At 45.1% G+C, this 19,220-nt stretch overlaps 1 protein-coding gene across 1 annotated transcript in view; it reads left to right on the top strand.

Annotated features, from left to right (window-relative positions):
* The window catches only part of ptprn2 (protein tyrosine phosphatase receptor type N2), a gene marked incomplete at its 5' end in the record, with an annotated part of 195,651 nt that overhangs the window by 48,607 nt on the left and 127,824 nt on the right, over positions 1-19,220 (top strand). Inside the window, 6 exons of the mRNA XM_083654591.1 lie at positions 7,657-7,898; positions 10,988-11,441; positions 11,994-12,275; positions 12,570-12,607; positions 13,186-13,616; positions 17,243-17,329. Of these exons, the coding sequence (XP_083510717.1) occupies positions 7,657-7,898; positions 10,988-11,441; positions 11,994-12,275; positions 12,570-12,607; positions 13,186-13,616; positions 17,243-17,329 (1,534 nt within the window). The remainder of the gene's footprint in view (positions 1-7,656; positions 7,899-10,987; positions 11,442-11,993; positions 12,276-12,569; positions 12,608-13,185; positions 13,617-17,242; positions 17,330-19,220) is intronic.

Here is a 19,220-nt window from a genome sequence, read left to right as displayed (position 1 = left end):
ACTTACAATAACACATTTTTGTCAGCAATAGAGCAATCTACTATGGAGCACAGTCTATGATAACTACAACTTCTAAAGGAACAGTGGTACAAGTTTAGGTTAGTGGTACAAGTTTGGGTTAGTTTTTTTTTTTTTTTTTTTTTTTTTAGAAAGAGAGAGAACGGGTAGGACGATTAATTACAGCCTCTGACTGACAGCGCCGCAAAACTACAGTATAACACTTTTTTATTCATTGGTCATAGTGCCTGCCTACATCTAGCCTACATATAACTCTTATGGAGCTGAGCTCAGAGTAGTTTTGCATGGCAGGCGGCGCGGCATGTGGAGAATGAGAAGAGAAGATGAGATGAGATGGCTTGGGGGACGGGCGACGGCAGGGAGCTTTATAAGATTTTGTAGATTGTAGATTTTGGTGGCAGGGCTCATTGCGGACATCAGAAACATGTTTGAATGCAGTAGGCTAGTAGCGTTTGTTAATGGTCTGGTCTGAACACACAACTTGCTCAGTCAAACTGCTGCAGCGCATCTCTGCTGTCAGGGAGCAGCCACACACGGGGGGCGGGGGCGATCGAGATCGGCTAGGGAAAATCAATCGTCATTTCAGCCGGCAACATACGATCCGATCGCCAATCGGCACAACCCTAACTGGAAGTTAGGTTTGCCTTTGTGTGTTATTGCAATATAACACTATATAATGTTATACACTTTATTCTGCTATATTCTGCTTTTTTAGCACACAGCGAACTGGAGTAAAATCCCTAGAGTGAACTAGAGTTAGAACTAGAGTGAAATCCCTCTTTGTAGAGAATCAATTCTAGATTCTTGAATCGAGAATCGTTGGAATTGAGAATCGATTCTAGATTCTGGAATCGAGAATCGTTGGAATCGAAAATCGATTCTGGAATCGGATCTTGACCCCCGGAATCGGAACCGGATCGGATTGTGGCTTAGCCGGATCGGAGCAAAAAGTCAGAATTATAAGAGAAAAGTCAGCATACTGTTACATGTGACATCACCGATGTACCGGAATTTGAATGTCTGGGGTCCCTAGATTTTTGTGACGTCAAAATGGGGTCACAAGCCAAAGAAGGTTGAGAACCCCTGAGTCATCTCAAGGCGCTTTACAAATAGACAGGTAGAAGACCAGGCTCTTTATATTTTAGACCCAACAATTGAAACTATTCTCGCATGCACTGGCTACTTTACTGCACAGGTAGATTGGAACAATTTCCCAACAAGAGCATGCCCTTACTTAGTGATGGCAGCAAGGAAAGACCCCTTTAACAGGGAGGAAGCCTTGAGCAGACCTGGCTCTTGGTGGGCAATCATCTGCCATGAGGAGATGGATTGAGCAAGAGAGAGAGAGACAGAGATGCACAGTAGTGGCAGTAATAACATTATAATACCATTAACAACTATATAGAGTAAAACATAAATAGTAATAGTAATGCACAGTTAGGACAGTAGTAAGTTGGGTGCGAAATACAGGTGGTCTCGGGGGATCCGAGACCCCTTGATTGTTGTTGTCAATAGAAATGTATTTTAAAAGCTTGCTATGTCCAGTATTAATGATTCAAATGGTAAAACATTTATTCACAAAGATGAATACATTGTTGTAGTGTCACCATTGAATACCTGGTTGTTTCTGGTAAGGCCTCCTATGGGTGGCGCTGTTTCAAATGGTCCTATTCTACGCAATCCAAAATGTTGTGTAGTTTAGAAGATCCCAAACAGACCCCATACAACATGAATAGTGTAGTGTAGTAGTACTAGTATGTATATCTATCTATCTTCTATCTTCTTTAAAGTCTGCATGATTTTGTCCCTCTGGACATGTCACCAGCTTTCCGGTCCTACTTATTTTTACATTTATTTTCATTTAACACAGCAGCTCAGCAGGGTCTGAAACTGCACATTGAGCATTGGAATAGGCAGGAAGGGACTAAAGCGTTTTTTCTATTTTCCCACAATTCTCCAAGCTCCACCCACACCGTTTGATTGACAGGTGATGTGTGAGAAGAGCCCCCGCCCATATTGTTTTATTGACATGTGTGATGTATGGGAAGAGGCCCCACCCACACTGTGTGATTGACAGGTGTTGGCTTCTTTTTTCAGCCCCGGAGGTAACCGCTTGGCAAGCACAGAGAATATTGGCTGACCCATCTCATATTCTCCACACTGAATATGTGCTCTTACCCTCTGGCAGATGATATACATGTACAGTACCCCAATGTAAACCCAACCATTTTAAAGCCTACCTCAATTAAAATCTTGAATAAAGTTGCTTGAGGCTGCACGGGTTGTGCATAGCTCTCTTATCACTTGTTATGCAATAGTGCAAAATGAGTAATGTTCAAGATCCAAGATAAGATGTTTATTGACACTCCAGTTGTACAAGTAGACTACACTCATGTGAAATTCTTAGGCCGAAAGGCTCCATATGACATCAAATATAAGACAAGCAGCAAAAAAGAAAGCAACACTCATATGGCCCCTATCGTTGCATCGGCGCAGTTTCTAGGCCGAGCGGCAGGCGCAGATCAAAGCAGTGGGCGTGGAAAGGCGCACTTGATATCGTCGTGCTGGCGCTAGATGCAGCCCAAAGCATTACAACCACGCCTTTTAAGCGTAAAATTATGCACCGTCATGCTCATTGGATAAGTGCAATAAACGAATCGCACGCTTGCCTTTTTAGCTCCAATTCCAGTGATCCCGCAAAACCAGACGAAAGCCAAACGCTCTGCCCCCCCCCCCCTCCCTTCATCCAGCCTGTCTGTCTGCATTATAGGCTATTATTCCATATTATTATGCTTCTCAAACCAATCTAACTGCAGTTTCAATACTGCAAGCATGTAAATACGCTACACTATAGCAAGATCAAAGTGAAAATAATGTTCTATGCATCAGCTAGAAAAATATAGCCTATTAGATTGGTGAAAGTTTGTCCAGAAAGATATCATTTTCTCTCGCCTGCTGCAGGAAGGATGATGCACATAAATATACCCTACATTATGTCAAGTCATTGCATAAATGTGTTTTTATTGTAAAACTAAATGTGAAATAGGGCCAAGTTATTGGAGGGACATCACAGTATAGCAGATGCCATTAGAAGCGCGTTCCGAAGCGCGTTCCGCTGTTACTTCTCTAAATCACGTTAACTCGACAAGGGGTATATATAGGCCCAGGAGGACATATATGTTTCACATAGGGTGGTGTTTTCATTTCGAGGTTTTATTTGGTCCAATATTGAAATGTTGACAATGGCAGGCTGTGTTACCATTACACATTAATTTAGAACTACCTTTTATATCTATTTTGGCTCATTTGGTGGCTATTTAGTAGCGAAATGAAGAAACACAATGCATGCTGGGAACTCAGAGAGAGAGAGAGAGAAGGGTGACAGAGAAGAAGCAGTGAAGGCACAGAATAGGCCTGCTTTACAAAAGCGCAAAGCGCTAAATGTAGGCCAGGTCCCAAGATATCACTAGGCTGGTATTTAGCGCCGACACGCCCACTTTGGGACTGCGCCACGCCCATTCGGCCTAAAGCGCATTTGGCAGCCTAAAGCCTATTGCTATCTTGCCGAAACAGGCGCAAGGCACGTTTTTTTGCGGTTAAGGCCCGTAATAGCGCCGATGGCCTGTGGGAGAATAGAGCCATAGAGTCATATTTTTCTCTCACACCAACTTGTGTGTGAAAACGGGAATGTTACGAGGAAAACAAGAGTGCTTTATTGACTCATTCAGTGTGAGTCCATGTCTGTGTGTGGGGCAGGATCATGTCTGTGTGGGGGGCAGGATCGTTTCAAAGAAGAGGCTGCACATTTATTCTGAGCATAATGATTTGCTTTAATGTTTATTGACTTGCAAATAATCTTTCTGTGCCCTCGCAGATGTTCACCAATTGCTTTGCGATACTGGCAATATGAAATGACTTCTGAGGTGGCCATTTCAAAATGGTCAGTTAGCAATTCATATTAGCTTGGCTCTTAGTCGACTTTCATTGACACTCTACAGGGACCGCTAGACTCTGTGTTATGACTTTGTAAACAGCAATACTGAGCAATGTTTTCAAAGTAAGTCCACATAGAAAAAACTGGATACTTTTGCAATGAGTTGTACTTGTGTGTTTCTTTACCTTTTTATTCATCTTACAGTATTGACATAAAACTGACTTAATTGCTTACAGCAAATACATTTTAGGTTATAAAACCATGACGCATAACAAATGTGTTCATATTTTAAGTCTGACTGCCACAGCATTGCGACATTGTTTCATTTTAATTTATATGTCAAATTTGGATTGACACATTTCATTCCAGCTAATTAGCTTGAACCTGTTGCTAAATTATTCACATTCTCTTCCATTACTGCCTTTAAAATCAGTTGGTGGACTGAACGAAAGGAAAGGGGAAAATCTGCATTTCAAAAACACCAGATGAAACAACAAGACACCTAGACAGGATCCCAGCTAATAGGCTTTGAATATTTAGAAGGCCATCTCGTTCTCTCTCTCTCTCCCTCCCCCCTCTGTCTCTCTCTCTCTCTCTAACTCTCTCTCCCTCCACCCACTGTCTCTCTCTCTCTCTCTGACTCTCTCTCTCTGTCACACAGAAAACAGACAGGAGGCCAACAGAAATATCTTGCTTGTTTGAAAGCTGTTGCGCTAATGGCAAGGCATTAATTAAGCGAGGCATTTGCCTGAGACGGCATGCTATCCTTAACAGGCAAAAACCTGCGGCGCTCGGTGATAGAGCTCGCTCTTCCTCTGGACTTCCAGATGAATTTGCATGGCATTTAGCTGCTCAGCGCCAGGATAATCAGCTGAGAGGTTGATTGAGGGGAATCCAACCGTAAAGGCCCTACCACTTTTCTTCCCGACTTCTTCTTTTACAAAATGGTTCATTTGGATTCCTTAATTTGCACTGGCATGCCTTTTCCCTCAAGTGTGCCCATCACACTCTCACACACACACACACACACACACACACACACACACACACACACGCATGCATGCACACGCACACACACACACACACACACACACACACACACACACACACACACACACACACGCATGCATGCACACGCACACGCACACACACACACACACACACACACACACACACACACACACACACACAAACCTGGTATGTATGGAAATGAGTGCATCCCCCAGGAGACAGGGGGGATAGAGGTGTCACAGTCAATCAAGCTAGTGTCAGGCTCACCCTGCTCCACTACCATCAGACGTTTACACCGCCACTGAACCCATTAACCAGCCTCACCCTGCTCCGCTACCATCAGACGTTTACACCGCCAAGTCAGTGTCAGCCTCACCCTGCTCCACTACCATCAGACATTTACACCGCCAAGCCAGTGTCAGCCTCACCCTGCTCCACTACCATCAGACGTTTACACCGCCAAGCCAGTGTCAGCCTCACCCTGCTCCACTACCATCAGACATTTACACCGCCAAGTCAGTGTCAGCCTCACCCTGCTCCACTACCATCAGACATTTACACCGCCAAGTCAGTGTCAGCCTCACCCTGCTCCACTACCATCAGACATTTACACCGCTAAGCCAGTGTCAGCCTCACCCTGCTCCACTACCATCAGACGTTTACACCGCCAAGCCAGTGTCAGCCTCACTCTGCTCCACTACCATCAGACGTTTACACTGCCAAGCCAGTGTCAGCCTCACTCTGCTCCGCTACCATCAGACGTTTACACCGCCAAGCCAGTGTCAGCGTCACCCTGCTCCGCTACCATCAGACGTTTACACCGCTAAGCCAGTGTCAGCCTCACCCTGCTCCACTACCATCAGACGTTTACACCGCTAAGCCAGTGTCAGCCTCACCCTGCTCCACTACCATCAGACGTTTACACTGCCAAGCCAGTGTCAGCGTCACCCTGCTCCGCTATCATCAGACGTTTACACCGCCAAGCCAGTGTCAGCCTCGCCCTGCTCCGGTATTATCAGACGTTTACACCGCCAAGCCAGTGTCAGTGTCACCCTGCTCCGGTACCACCAGACATTTACACTGCCAAGCCAGTGTCAGCCGCACCCTGTTCCGCTACCATCAGACGTTTACACCGCCAAGCCAGTGTCAGCGTCACCCTGCTCCACTACCATCAGACGTTTACACCGCCAAGCCAGTGTCAGCGGCACCCTGCTCCACTACCATCAGACGTTTACACTGCCAAGCCAGTGTCAGCCTCGCCCTGCTCCGGTACATCAGGATTTTACATCGCCACTGAATCCATTAACCAGTCACAGTTAACTGCAGGTACCTTATGGGTCCTTCAGGGTTGAAACCAGAACCGCTTCCCCATCTCCACTGATGATAGCGTAAATGATCATCATGGCACTAATGTATAGCAGGTATACCACACATCGGGTAAGCCACGGGTAGTTAAATGTTATTGTTGTATGGATGGATGGCTGAGCTGCGTTCCAGAACGACGACAACATACGCTGCTTTGTGCTCTGTTCAGCGTTGCCAAGAATGACTGGAGGCATCTGTAGCTGTTCTGCATTGCTCAGATCCTCATCTGGTGCTTATGAATATCTATGAGAATACCTAGTGTCTATGGGTGAGAAACCAGGCTAATGAAGACATTCTGCACGTTGATACTTTGATTTTTATCATAATATTCTTACCCCGGCTGTTAGCTTATTGCTATTAAATATGTTCACATCATTAAGACCAGCATAACTCTTTGTTTCAGTTTAGACGAGGACTTCCAAAGACCCCAGTAAAAGGTTTGGTAGGTGGCAGTTACGAATATAAGCCTACGCCACACAGCTACATTCCCATAATTACTTCTTTCTCGTTAAAAAATGCTTCTCCAGTGGAATGGAAACGTCATCAGTGAACATCCTGGCGTCAGACAAAAGTATCATATCTTTAGTATTCCTCTGCTCTTTGCTGATGGAATGCTATGCCTTTTGGCTTGTTGGGAATGCGGCCATGTTTTGTGTGTCTTTTTTGCTTGGGTAGCTCCATCTGGCCTTGGCACCGTTGCGTTTTGCCCCGCCCCCTGCCCAGGAGTTCTGCATCCCAACTATGTGTTGGCAATTAGTAGAGATGTTGGCAAGGCGTCAGGCCGCAGCGTGACATTCTCCCAGGGCTTGTTGACTGGCTGGTGTGTGTGTGTGTGTGTGTGTGTGTGTGTGTGTGTGTGTGTGTGTGTGTGTGTGTGTGTGTGTGTGTGTGTGTGTGTGTGTGTGTGTGTGTGTGTGTGTGTGTGTGTGTGTGTGTGTGTGTGTGTGTGTGTGTGTGTGTGTGTGTGTGTGTGTGCCCACGTGTGTATGCGTGTGTGTGTGCGTACATCCATGTATGTCTATGTGTGTGTGTGTGTGTTTGTGTGTATTCATGACTCACTCTTACTGTGTTAGAACTTTAGACCCTCTCTGCTCTCACATTCTGATTCATCCTTGCTGTGTTGTTTTGCACTGTGAAGTTTACCCTTTAACACCGAGACAACTCTAAACAATTTCCCTTGAGCAGAGAACACACATGGTCTGTTTTTAACTTACCGTTTGTAGGCAGTGTCGGAAAGTCAAACCTATATCAATATTTCCAAAACCATAGATGATAAACCTTTTTGAATTTGAAGTAATTGTTCCAGTATGAACTCTCCGTGTGCCCAGGTCTGACATGGCGGGATGACATCACCCAGCAAGTCATCTCCAGAGAGTTTTCCAAAGTGAGGAAGGTCCCCCTCCACCATGTGGCCATGACTTCCTACAGCAGCTCCAGAGACAGGAAGCTGCAGCCTGTGGAGGTGGAGCTTAGCAGGAGCCTTCAGAAGTACCTGACAGACCTGGGCTTTCTGCCGCAGTCTGAGGCAGTTGGACTACCAGGGGCTCAACGACAGGGTGCCGGCATTCAGGTAACGACCCGTCGAGAGCTCAGATTGTTCCCTCGCTCCCCGCCACTGTAGCCTTGCAAAAATTGCTCTCTGATTGTGGAGGTGTGGCCAACACACGGATATGCTGTACTATCTGGGGGAAAAAATAGCCAAAATGTCCTTTCCTCTGTTGATATCATAACTGATCCGTCCAGATTATGCCGGGCTAGAATAATTGAGATACAGGATTCGAATTCAAACCAGAAGGAATAGTCCATACATTTGGCATAAAAAATAAATAAAACTGTTATTTTGTTTAAAGGTCATCTTGCACAGATAATGCACGGAGGGGCCTCTTCCTGTCCTTTTTGTGCAGCGTCCTAATGGGCAGGAGGCAGTATATCTGCACGCTGGGGGTCGGCGAGTTGTCCCTGCGTTGCTTTTGTTTCCTCGCTTTCCCTCCTCTCCCTCCCGCTGAGCCGAGAGAGACCCTTTTACACAAAGATCTTCCATCACGTCTTTACATTATTCAATCACCATATTTCGGGTGGAACCCCGGGTTTGCATGAATGTGTTCGGGAGACATCCTTCATAGCCAAGCTGCTTCCTACTGCTGTGTCAGTGCGGCAATAATGCAAAGTTGAAGAGTTCAGGACCTTCCTTATTGATGAGATGAGCCTCTTTGTTGTGTAGCGTGATGGAAGAAGGCAAACATGGTTAGTGTGAATGGCAGAGCCCCCCATCCCGCTGTGCTAATGCCATTATGGCCTCTCAGTATGCAGGGCTTGGAAAGACTGACATTTTCTCTATATACATTTGAAGGACAGAAAATGGCACCGAGGGGGATAGCTAGTATTAATGTAGCGCCGACATGTATTAAAATAATGCTGCTCGGTGGATCCGATATATGCGGAGGAGATGGAAAGTTCCCATACAGAGAGGAGAAAGGACAGAATGGCACATTTGAGGCCCAGTATTAGCACTATTATGCCACAGGGTTTAAATGCGTCTAAATGCCTTTATAAAACGGCTCTCTCAAATCAAGCAGCTCAACTTCTGGTCCAGGCACTTGTCCTTTCCCGCCTCGACTACTGTAATGTTCTTATGGCGGGGCTACCTGCCTCGGCCATCCAACCCCTCCAGCTCATCCAGAACGCAGCTGCTCGTCTGGTGTCCAACATACCTAAATTCTCCCATGTCACTCCCCTTCTCCGCGACCTCCACTGGCTCCCCATTGTGGCCCGTATCAAATTCAAGACTCTCGTACTGGCCTACCGGGCAGTTCACCGGTCAGCCCCTACCTATCTGCAATCTTTGGTCAGCTTCCCAACGTCCAATCGTTCTCTCCGCTCCTCCACCTGCACAGCTCGCCTCGCCCCTCCATCACTGCGTGGCCCCGGGGGTCGCTTGGCCCGTTCGCGCATTTTTTCCTCCCTGGCTCCTCAATGGTGGAATGAGCTCCCCCCCTCTGTTATGCTGGTCGAATCGTTAGCCATTTTCCGCAGGAGACTAAAAACCCACCTTTTCGGGCTACACCTGGGCCCCTCCGAAGATTGATTTGTTGTAGTCTATGCTCCTGTTTTTGGTTTATTGTTGTATTTTTCTGTGCCATGCTGTAATATGTTGTAAGTCGCTTTGGATAAAGGCGTCTGCTAAATGCAATAAAGTAAAGTAAAGTAAAGTAAAGCAATCTGATTGGCGCACAGCTGTGGTATATTTAGTGTATCCCACGCTAATATACCACAGTTATGAGAAAACTGAGAAAACAAATGGTAGCTAGCTAGGCTACTAGCCTCGCAAACAGGTAACCTGACATTGCCAGATGGGGGCGGTATTGTTTGTTTTCACAAGCTTGCTTGCAAGGTTAGCAAACGGTAGCTCCGCACCACAATACCCAGAGTGCCTTCCGGTATATATATATACAGTATATGTATTGTTTTTGTGTGCCTTGCGGTAGTGTTTACTCTTGTCTCCTGCTAGTGATGTCATCAGTATACGACAGCTCGGTAGCCGCTCGGCAGCCACTAGCTAGCTAACGGCGACAACAACATTCGCTAGCTGCCTACCGAAATGGAAACATTAGCGTTAAGTAAGCTTAGCACAAGCACAAGCATTAGCCGAAGTTATCTAGCTAACTGTCGTATATTCAAAAAGAAGCAATGTGAGACAAACTGTGAACTATGATCAAATCTATTTATTTAGCGTAGCAAGCTCTAGGAAGTAACCAACCATAACAACCCGCCCCAGCAGCCTATAGGGTTCCACAAGACTTCCTGTTACTCACAACATAGAATTAATCAACATAGAACACACCACACTAACGATAGCTCTTTGTTTGTCACCAAGCCTGTGTTGCTATCTGACGTTGTTCAGCAACTGCGTCGGCTCTGTGCAGGGAGCCAGGAGGGACTATTTTATTACACGGAAGAGTATGATTTCTGAATAACAGCCATTTAAATTAGAGTTGTTTATTCCTTTCTAATTGACATACTTGGTAACCGTTTTATAAAAGCAATACTGTAGCTCACTTCAGCCTGTGGTATGCTCATTGTACCACACCTAAGGGTATAATGCACAACCTTAGGTGTGGTATAATGAGCATATACCATGGCCTGTCGTGATCTATTGCTGAAGTATTCCTGCGCACTGTGTTATGTATAGTAAATAAATACATAATTCATAATATGTCAAATATAAAGTCATATGGCCAACTTCGAAATCAGATGATTCATAATTTTAGTTTGTAGATAAGGGGCTGCTACTACTCCTTCTCTGATAGGGAATGCACTTTTTAAGTTTGTTGTGTGTTGTGGAAATGCATGAAATTACTCTTTGAGTGACACTATCTCATCTATGATTTCCATAATGCAATTTCCAAGGGCAGTTGTCTATGATCTAGAATCCCTTTTCATATCCTGTCCTGTCCCAGGTTGCTTCTCTTTTTTATACTAAAGGCTGTCACAACAGTGCTGACCCAGTACAACCCATCTCCTGTTCTCAGAAACACTATTGCAGACCTAAGGCTAGGTTGCAGATTCATGTGATACTGTTATACTGTCACTGTAGCTTCACATAACTGGCAAGAAGAAAAAAGATGTTTGAACGTGTGGAGTGGACATTTTGTGTTCTAGAATGAAGACATCAGGCCTGATGGCCGTTTGGACTCCAGCCAGCCAAAGCCCCAGCAGGGCTGGAAGAAGACCACTATCTACAGCCTTCAGAAAGGAGCTGGCCAACCTCCAGTCACCAAAGTGGTTACCCAGAGTGGAGAGGGCAGGCACCCCCAGCTAGCTCCGGCCCTCTCCAACCAGGACCCTGGCAGGAGCAGGCTCCTTTCCAAACAACTGGAACGCCTTCTTGCTGGGTCAACAGGCCCCCAGCAGGGCATCCCAGGTGGTGAGGCTCCATGGCCCAAAGGAAAGCTCCACTACCTCAGCTACATCCGGCCGGCTCCCACCGACAATGCAGAGCCCCAGTCTCGGGTGGATTTGGGCTCCAAAACCCCTAGGCCTAATCTGGACGGGCTGCTTTTCAAGGCCGGCTCCAACCGTCTGACCGCCAAAGAGCCTCTTAGTGGCATGGATGGTAAGATCCGCTTTATCGTAGCTTGCTATGGGTACTTCACACTGCGGTATCTGTACTTGCACCATATAATATTCCTGTTTTTTTCTTCCTGTTAGGATAAATTGTGCTTTTTTGTGTTTTCAACATTCTAGTGTTTAGAAGAGGAAGTATACAGTATGTATACAGTATATACTTCAAAAAGGTCTTGTACCGAAACCTTGTGTATTAGATTCCTATTTGAGTAAGTGAAGACAGTGGTCCCTTCCTCTTCTAAGTGCATCTACTCCACCTACGCACCTGCCACAATACTTCTCAGGTGTGGAAGAAGAGTCTTTGGATGAACATTTTAGTGTTAAAATCTATATTTATCTCCATTGATTTGATTGTGACTGGACGTTCACGTCGAGGCTATTTTCGCAAATTCACTTGACGAGATTACATACAGAACAAAGTCAATGCAAACGCAAATGCAAATGCATCGCCCGTTCGCTCGACTTTGTAGAATAAAGTGCAGCTTTTTTTTGCCTTGGTGTGAACGCACGGTAAATGTGCACTCATCTCTCTCCTTTCCAGAGCGATTCATCCAGAATGTGGTGAAGCAGCTGGGAACGCACAGCATGTCAATGGAGGCTTTGATGGGCAAAGACCTGGACCAGCTGGCTGAGGTCATCACAGGAGCTCTGCAGGTGGTGCATGAGGAGCGGCCAGGGCCTGGAGGAGCCACAGACTCCAGGGGGGACAGCCAGGGTAAGAGGGAGCCACTAGCTACTTTGGGCCTGAATCAAGACCAGGACCATGAATCAGACAAAGGCCAAGATCCAGACCAGGAAGACACAGAGAGAGGAGAACTCCAAGGTAGACCTTTTATTCTCTGAGTAAAAGCCGAAAGTTTGTTGTCATATTTGAATTTGCAATAACAATATTTATGATTTGAATGGAGTGTAAAATAGTATGAGCTAAAAACCATATCCATTAAACATTATATTGCAATCTCAAGTCTTTATAAGTGCATTACAATACATACATTATTGATATTTATATCAAAGGTATTTTGGGGGGGTTTCTTCACAATTGTTTTTTCTCTGGTAAAAACATTGGGGAGCTGCAGTTGTCACACATTCTGCTCACATACATTGTGTCTGTTTTCAGGCCAACAAATAGATGGTGCAGACGAGCCCGTTGACAAGGTGATTTCAAATTATTCTGCCAATAAATTGGTTTCTGGGGGAGAGAGACATGTTCAAACTTAAATTTTATTCACTTCCAAATGCCAGTGCAAATTGGGATGATTTGAAAGTTGTCCAGACTTTATCATTGAATAGGAAATTGAAAGCAAGATCATAATTGCAGGGTTTTAGAAAATCCATATTCTAACCTCAATGTTTTAATTAAATTGTACGTACACATTTCTTTAAAAGTAATACAAATAATGCCATGCATCTTTTGTTTAGGTTTTAGTCAGTTAAGTTAATGAAAGAATCCTCTAATCATAATGTATGAGGAAAAATAGACAGATGAAAGGTATTGGACCTTGTACTCAGCAGCACTGAGATCTGGAGACTTTGTTGAATGCTATACACATTCAGAGATTTTCAATGCTTGATATTTTATCATAGAATGTATAACTCTATTGAAGATATTAATTAATTTCTCTCCAGGAATTAATTAAATCTTCTCTTCTAAAAGAAAAAAAAGACAAAAGTAAAATATGTAGGTGCAAATATGTGGACTGTTCTAAAGAGAAATCTACCTTCATCCAACGCAGCACGCAGCCTTCCTCACCAAGCTGCTGGACTACTTGAACCTGGAGCCCTTCGGTAATCTGGAGGTCAACAGTGGTGGACCAGAGGCTTCTAGTGGCGGCCAGAAAGTGGTGGGACTGGAGAACGTCCAGAGCCGGACGACCCAGGGCAAGGTCCCTGTGCCCCACCCGTGGGAGCAGAGGGCCATGGCAGTGCCTGGGAACGGTGACTCCGACCTGGGTTTAACCGGTGGTGCGAAGGGGCCCGACGCACAGGTGGACTCAGAGGTAGAGACCTGGGTCAAGGGAATTGAGGCCAAAACCCGGACAAAACAGCTGGAGGAACCACAGAAGACGGACATGAGAGTCAAAACTCAGCTGGTTCACGTGGGGGTGAAGGAGTTCTCCAGCAGGGGCAAGGACAGACACTTTGGCTACATTATCACCAACTCAGAGTGAGTATGATTCAGGTTGTGATCATTTCAGGATCAGAATTGGATTTATTAGTAGAAAGGATGTTTACATGACGAGGAATTAGACTCGCTGGTTTTCTGCTATATACTGTACATAAAAACACAACACAACACAAAATTAGATAAAAAAGTAGTGTTTTAGTATATCAAAAATAAGGAGTAGAAATTAAGGAATATTGTCTCTTTTAGGTATTATATAGAAAGTTCTAGTAGTTTATACAAATAAAAAAAATTCAGAAAAAAGTTTCTTACCTATATAGTATTTGCTATTGGAACCTGACTGATTGCACTTGGGAAACTAGTAAGTCAGAAATACAACAAAAAAGATAATAGTAATAAACAGGAATATATACACATGTAGCGAGCACTGGCTTCTGGTGTATAAAATAGACTGGAGCAGCACAATTTAATATAATGTTGAATATAGTAGATATTTCCAGTAAATCTAATACATTGATCCATGTGGATTTAACCTTGGTGGTCCTTCTGTGCAAATATCAACAGCGGCCACCTTGTACAGGCCATTATAACCCTTCTCTCACAATTGGTTAGTGGTCATTTGAAACGTAATATTATAGCTCATAGCTTTATATTATAGTTTATTGCTCCACTCACCAGTTGTCAGCCAGCCGCACTGTTGGACCTGTTTCAATGCAGACTCATTTTACATACCTTAATACCAAGCCTCAGTCTGCTTTGTTCAGTTATTGAAAGTGCCTTTTAGAAACACAATTTCTGTCTAAACCGCCCACACATGCAAGTCTTTTTATGGAAAAGGATACAGTAGTTCGAAATCCTTAGTGTGTGCTGCACCTGATTACAATAGTTGGGGTGATAAATCCCTCAGTGTGTGGGTATTACCGTGCTGTATTACAGCTTTAATGATGATACCGTGTCAGCAAGGGTAGCCAAGTTCTCTCCCTCCCTCCCTCTCTCTCTCCCTCTCTCTCTCTCTCTCTCTCTCTCTCCCTCCCTCCCTCCCTCTCTCTCTCCCTCTCTCTCTCTCTCTCTCTCTCTCTGTGTCTCTCTCACCTCTCACTCAGCTCAGGGCTCAGTGAAGATAAGTTCCTATCGACTGTGTCTTCGCCCCTGGCCCTCTCTCAAATCCCTTTATGGCGTTATCAAGTCCGGTGTCAGTGGGCTGTCCTTCACCTGTTCAACAGACAGACGCTCATAAAGGCCCGATGGGCACGATCTCCGTCAACTTGTGACCACACACGCACACACCTACACACACACACACACACACACACACACACACACACACCTACACACACACACACACACACACACACACACACACACACACACACCATAAACACAAACACACATACAGGCTAAAGCATATATAGACACAAGCACGCAACATAGGGGATTGTGTGCCGAAGGAAAAGAAACAGGTCACCTTCCAGAGGAAATATCTTCACCTCCTCCTCCTCTTCCTCCCCCTCGATCCACACGATCAGCCCACCTAACGGACACCTATAGTGGGCCTATAGTGGTGTCTGCATTCACAGCAGACCTCATGATTGCACGGTTGTTATCCCCGGCTCGTTCGCACCCCGCAGTGAGGCGACGCAAACCTGCTTATCTGACAGCTCCTGACATTGTGCTGGTGGTAGTGGGGGGTTTGGGGAATAGGGGGAAGGTGGGGGGTCTGAGGAGGGGGGAGAAGTGGAAGGTATGGATGGAAGAGAAAGAGACAAGAGAGAAACCCAAGGGGAAAAGTGCTAGCATCAACAACCAAGTCACTCCTGGAGCTCTCCACTTGCTAGAATTACCGCAGAGGGAGGCGAACGTGTCTGGAATTGCTTTGGCGAATCTTTAACTTTCAAAAGCTCTCCAAAAAAAAAGTGGAGAAACAAGATCCACCCACTCTCTCAAAGGTGGAGTGAATCAACCACTCGTACACGTACACTGTTCGCTGTTCTGCCACCGCTAGAAGAAGCATGCTGTAATGTGGTGTCAAATACAGGCTCAAGAAAAACAATACCTCAGCATCATTTTTGTGCTTGAATATGTCTAATAATTGTTAGAAACCCCATTTCCCCCCTAACTTATGAGAATGTTGTGTATCCAAAAAGTATACAGGAAATAAGAAATAATAAAAGCATGGCCAATCCTGGTACTTGCCAATGCCCACATTATATATTCAGCACGACATGGGCTTGACTCCCAGCTAATGGCACATTTCTACGCACGCCAAATAACGCGTTCTCAAAGCACTTTTTATTTTAACGATAAAAGGAGCTGTCCATCAGCACCATACAGAAATCTAAACTAAAAGTAAGGGCCTGTCTACAATTGACTAATTAACGAATAATTGACTACAAATTACATAACTATCATTCAACAATGGAGAAATGCATTCTCATACATAATAATTATAATAATTAAAAAAAAACTTTGCAGCCCACAGGTTGGGAATAGCTGCTCTAACCGCTTTCCTGTCTTACCATCACTACTGTTTGTTTATGGTGTTTTGAATTCCTTGCATCTTAAGCCAGTGGTAACAACATGTGAAAGTTTGCTGCTCAGGTTCCACATGCTGTTGGACAATGTTTCGTTATGATCCATGACTTTTCTGTGCATGTCACCTTGCACTCACTTGGCAGCCACAGTGATTCCAGGTTAAGCTGTCAGCAATAAAGTAGCTTTCTGTGTATGTGTGCGTGTGTGTGTGTGTGTGTGTGTGTGTGTGTGTGTGTGTGTGTGTGTGTGTGTGTGTGTGTGTGTGTGTGTGTGCCCTTCTCATATCCTCCATCCAGCGCGTTGGCCTGCAGATTGCCTTTGTTTGCTCTATTTCCTTGGCGATTTACTCTCTGGGTGAGAGCAGCCATGGACTGAGCTGAGATGAGGCATGGCTTTATCAGACCACCATTACACTTCACCTCCATTCCATTTGCACCTTATTATTCTCATCTCACCACGAGTGTGTGTGTGTGTGTGTGTGTGTGTGTGTGTGTGTGTGTGTGTGTGTGTGTGTGTGTGCGTGCGTGCGTGCGTGCGTGCGCCCCATGTGTTTGTGCGCTGTCACCGCATTGTAGCTTTCGGCGTGCGCGCGTTTGTGTGTATGTGAGACAAAGTGAATGTAGACGAAGAAACAGCAAGAGATGAGCGGAGGAAAGGGAAGAGAAAGGCGCGTCCATATGATACAGCCATTACACCTCATGCAGGTTCCATTTGCACCTTATTGTTTGTGTCATTGCTGGAAAAAAGCAGGTGATTTACCAAGCCTGAAGCGGCAGCTGATCCCTATTCCCTCGGCACCTTGGCTTTGTGTGTGTGTGTGTGTGTGTGTGTGTGTGTGTGTGTGCGTGTGTGTGTGCGCGTGTGTGTGTGTGTGTGTGTGTGCGCGCGTGTGTGTGTGTGTGTGTGTGTGTGCGTGTGTGTGTGTGCGTGTGTGTACATGTGCGCACGTGCAACATCCATTCAGACAAACCATAGGTTTTGCTTGTGTGCAATGAGCCATTAGCGGGTATGAATTGAAGTAATATCTCCATACTAAAAAGAAATAGCATTTTAACGGCTGGATGACTGCGTGTATCCTGTATAGATATATGGATCTCCATAAGTGACGCCCAGCTGTTTGTGCGTTTCTCCCCCAGCTCCCTCCCCACTGACCAGGGCTCGGACCTCATGGAGCGACTAGCGCAGAGACTCAACCTCCACGCCACAGACCTCACCCAGCTCTCGTATGTACAAAGTCCACGAAACAAAAACACACATATTCTTATATTCATAGACATATCATCACTGATAAGAATGTACCTGGCAGTTACAAGCCACGCACGGCCAAGGTAATTGGCCAGATTTAAAGCATTAGAACGATTTGGTTTTGCATTGTGTTTTTCTCCACTTTGAGCCTGGGGGAGGAGAATGAAGGTTGTCCAGACACTGTACTGTATACAGACTGTTTGTGTGGAAAAATGCTGTGCCACACTGCCAGAGAAGAGAATGTGGGCGTTTGTTGTTTTTCTGACCTTTCCGAGTGTTTGACTTCTCGCAGGGAGAGAAATCAGGCCTAATTACCTCCAGACACATACTGATGTCTCCATTGTATTCAAAACACCATTGTCACTTTACGCCCACGTGAAAAAGAGAGCAGTCCTACCATCAAACGACTCGCACAGTTAGAGGCAAAGAGAGAGGAAGGGAGCAAGTGGAAAAAGGAGACAAGATATGCAGTAGTTGATTAAGAGACAGAGCTGGAAGTCGAGAAAATAGACCAGCAAGCGGCGGTTAATATATTAACGAGCGGGCGAACTGTCCTTGAACCCGGGGCCGGCCGCCGCTTTTCCAAGGTTCTGCTGTACATTTGGTGTCAAACCCTGTAGGAGGCAGAGGAGATGTGTTCGCCTAAGATCTGACAAGCCTTTCAAGACGCTCCTGCAGGAGAGGTGAAGTCTGGGTGCTTCAGTAACACCCGCAGCATATGAACACCAAAGCTGATGCAGACTGCAGTCTGCCGTGCCACTCTACTGTAGACACAGACTCTTCTGGCTGGCATAATAGGTGTTGAGAGGGGAAACTGTCAGTCAGTATCGTATTCTGAATGTAGCGTTCAGCATCAATATTGAATTTAACCAAGAAGACAACCTCGTCTTCAGCTTCAAATTCAAGCCCTGTGACAAGCAATGACACCAGGATATGTCATTATGCCGGTGTTGATTGAGTTAATGTCATTATCACACCTGTCATTTCATATCAATCAGATTCAGCTCCTGATGCACATAAGGATGGATGTGATTATCTGGACACTAATGAATAGCCAATGACATTATAGCACTAGAGCTGGGCGATATGGACCAAAACTCATATTGGTATTTTTAGGCTAATTGGCGATACACAATATATACACTGTATCTCAGTATTTCTTGGGGGATACAGTATGGACAAAATCAAATATCACATTCTTGACCAAATACGTAGATATTACGACAATATTGTAGGGATGACTACTGGTGCTTTCACACAATATTTACAATTTATATAGCACCTTTCCAAGTGCTCAAAGCGCTTTACAGAATCATTATTCGTTCACACCATTCGTACCGGTGGTTCGAAGGCGTGGCAGCCACACATCAGCCCTCAACGGCCCCTCCGACCACCATCATACGAGGCAAGGAGGGTTAAGTGTCTTGCCCAAGGACACAACGACGGCAGCTGGGAGGGAGCGGGGATCGAACCGCCAACCCTTGCGTCATTGGCCGACCCGCTCTACCTCCTGAGCTAAAGCCGCCCCATACATAATCATCAGTAAATTGGATATAATGAATAAGTTGGTAAAGGCAAATAATAGAACAGCTAGAACAGTCTGGTAAGTTCAGAAAATTACATCACTTTACCGTAATGCAGCCTTTAAAATCAGGAGAAGACAACACCAATATTATCATATCACGATATTACGATATCCAAAATCTAAAACGATATCTAGTCTCATATCACAATTTCAATATAATATCGATGTATTGCCCAGCCCTATATAGCAGTGCACTATAGTATCATTCATATATCCTTGACCACAACCTTTGATAGCCGGTGTAAAACTTGAGTTTGAATCATCCTTACCTCGAATAAAGCTTT

The sequence above is a fragment of the Poromitra crassiceps genome, assembly GCF_964638095.1.
Source record: "Poromitra crassiceps genome assembly, chromosome: 2".
NCBI lineage: Eukaryota > Metazoa > Chordata > Actinopteri > Beryciformes > Melamphaidae > Poromitra > Poromitra crassiceps.
This window is presented reverse-complemented; position numbering and strand designations above follow the sequence as displayed.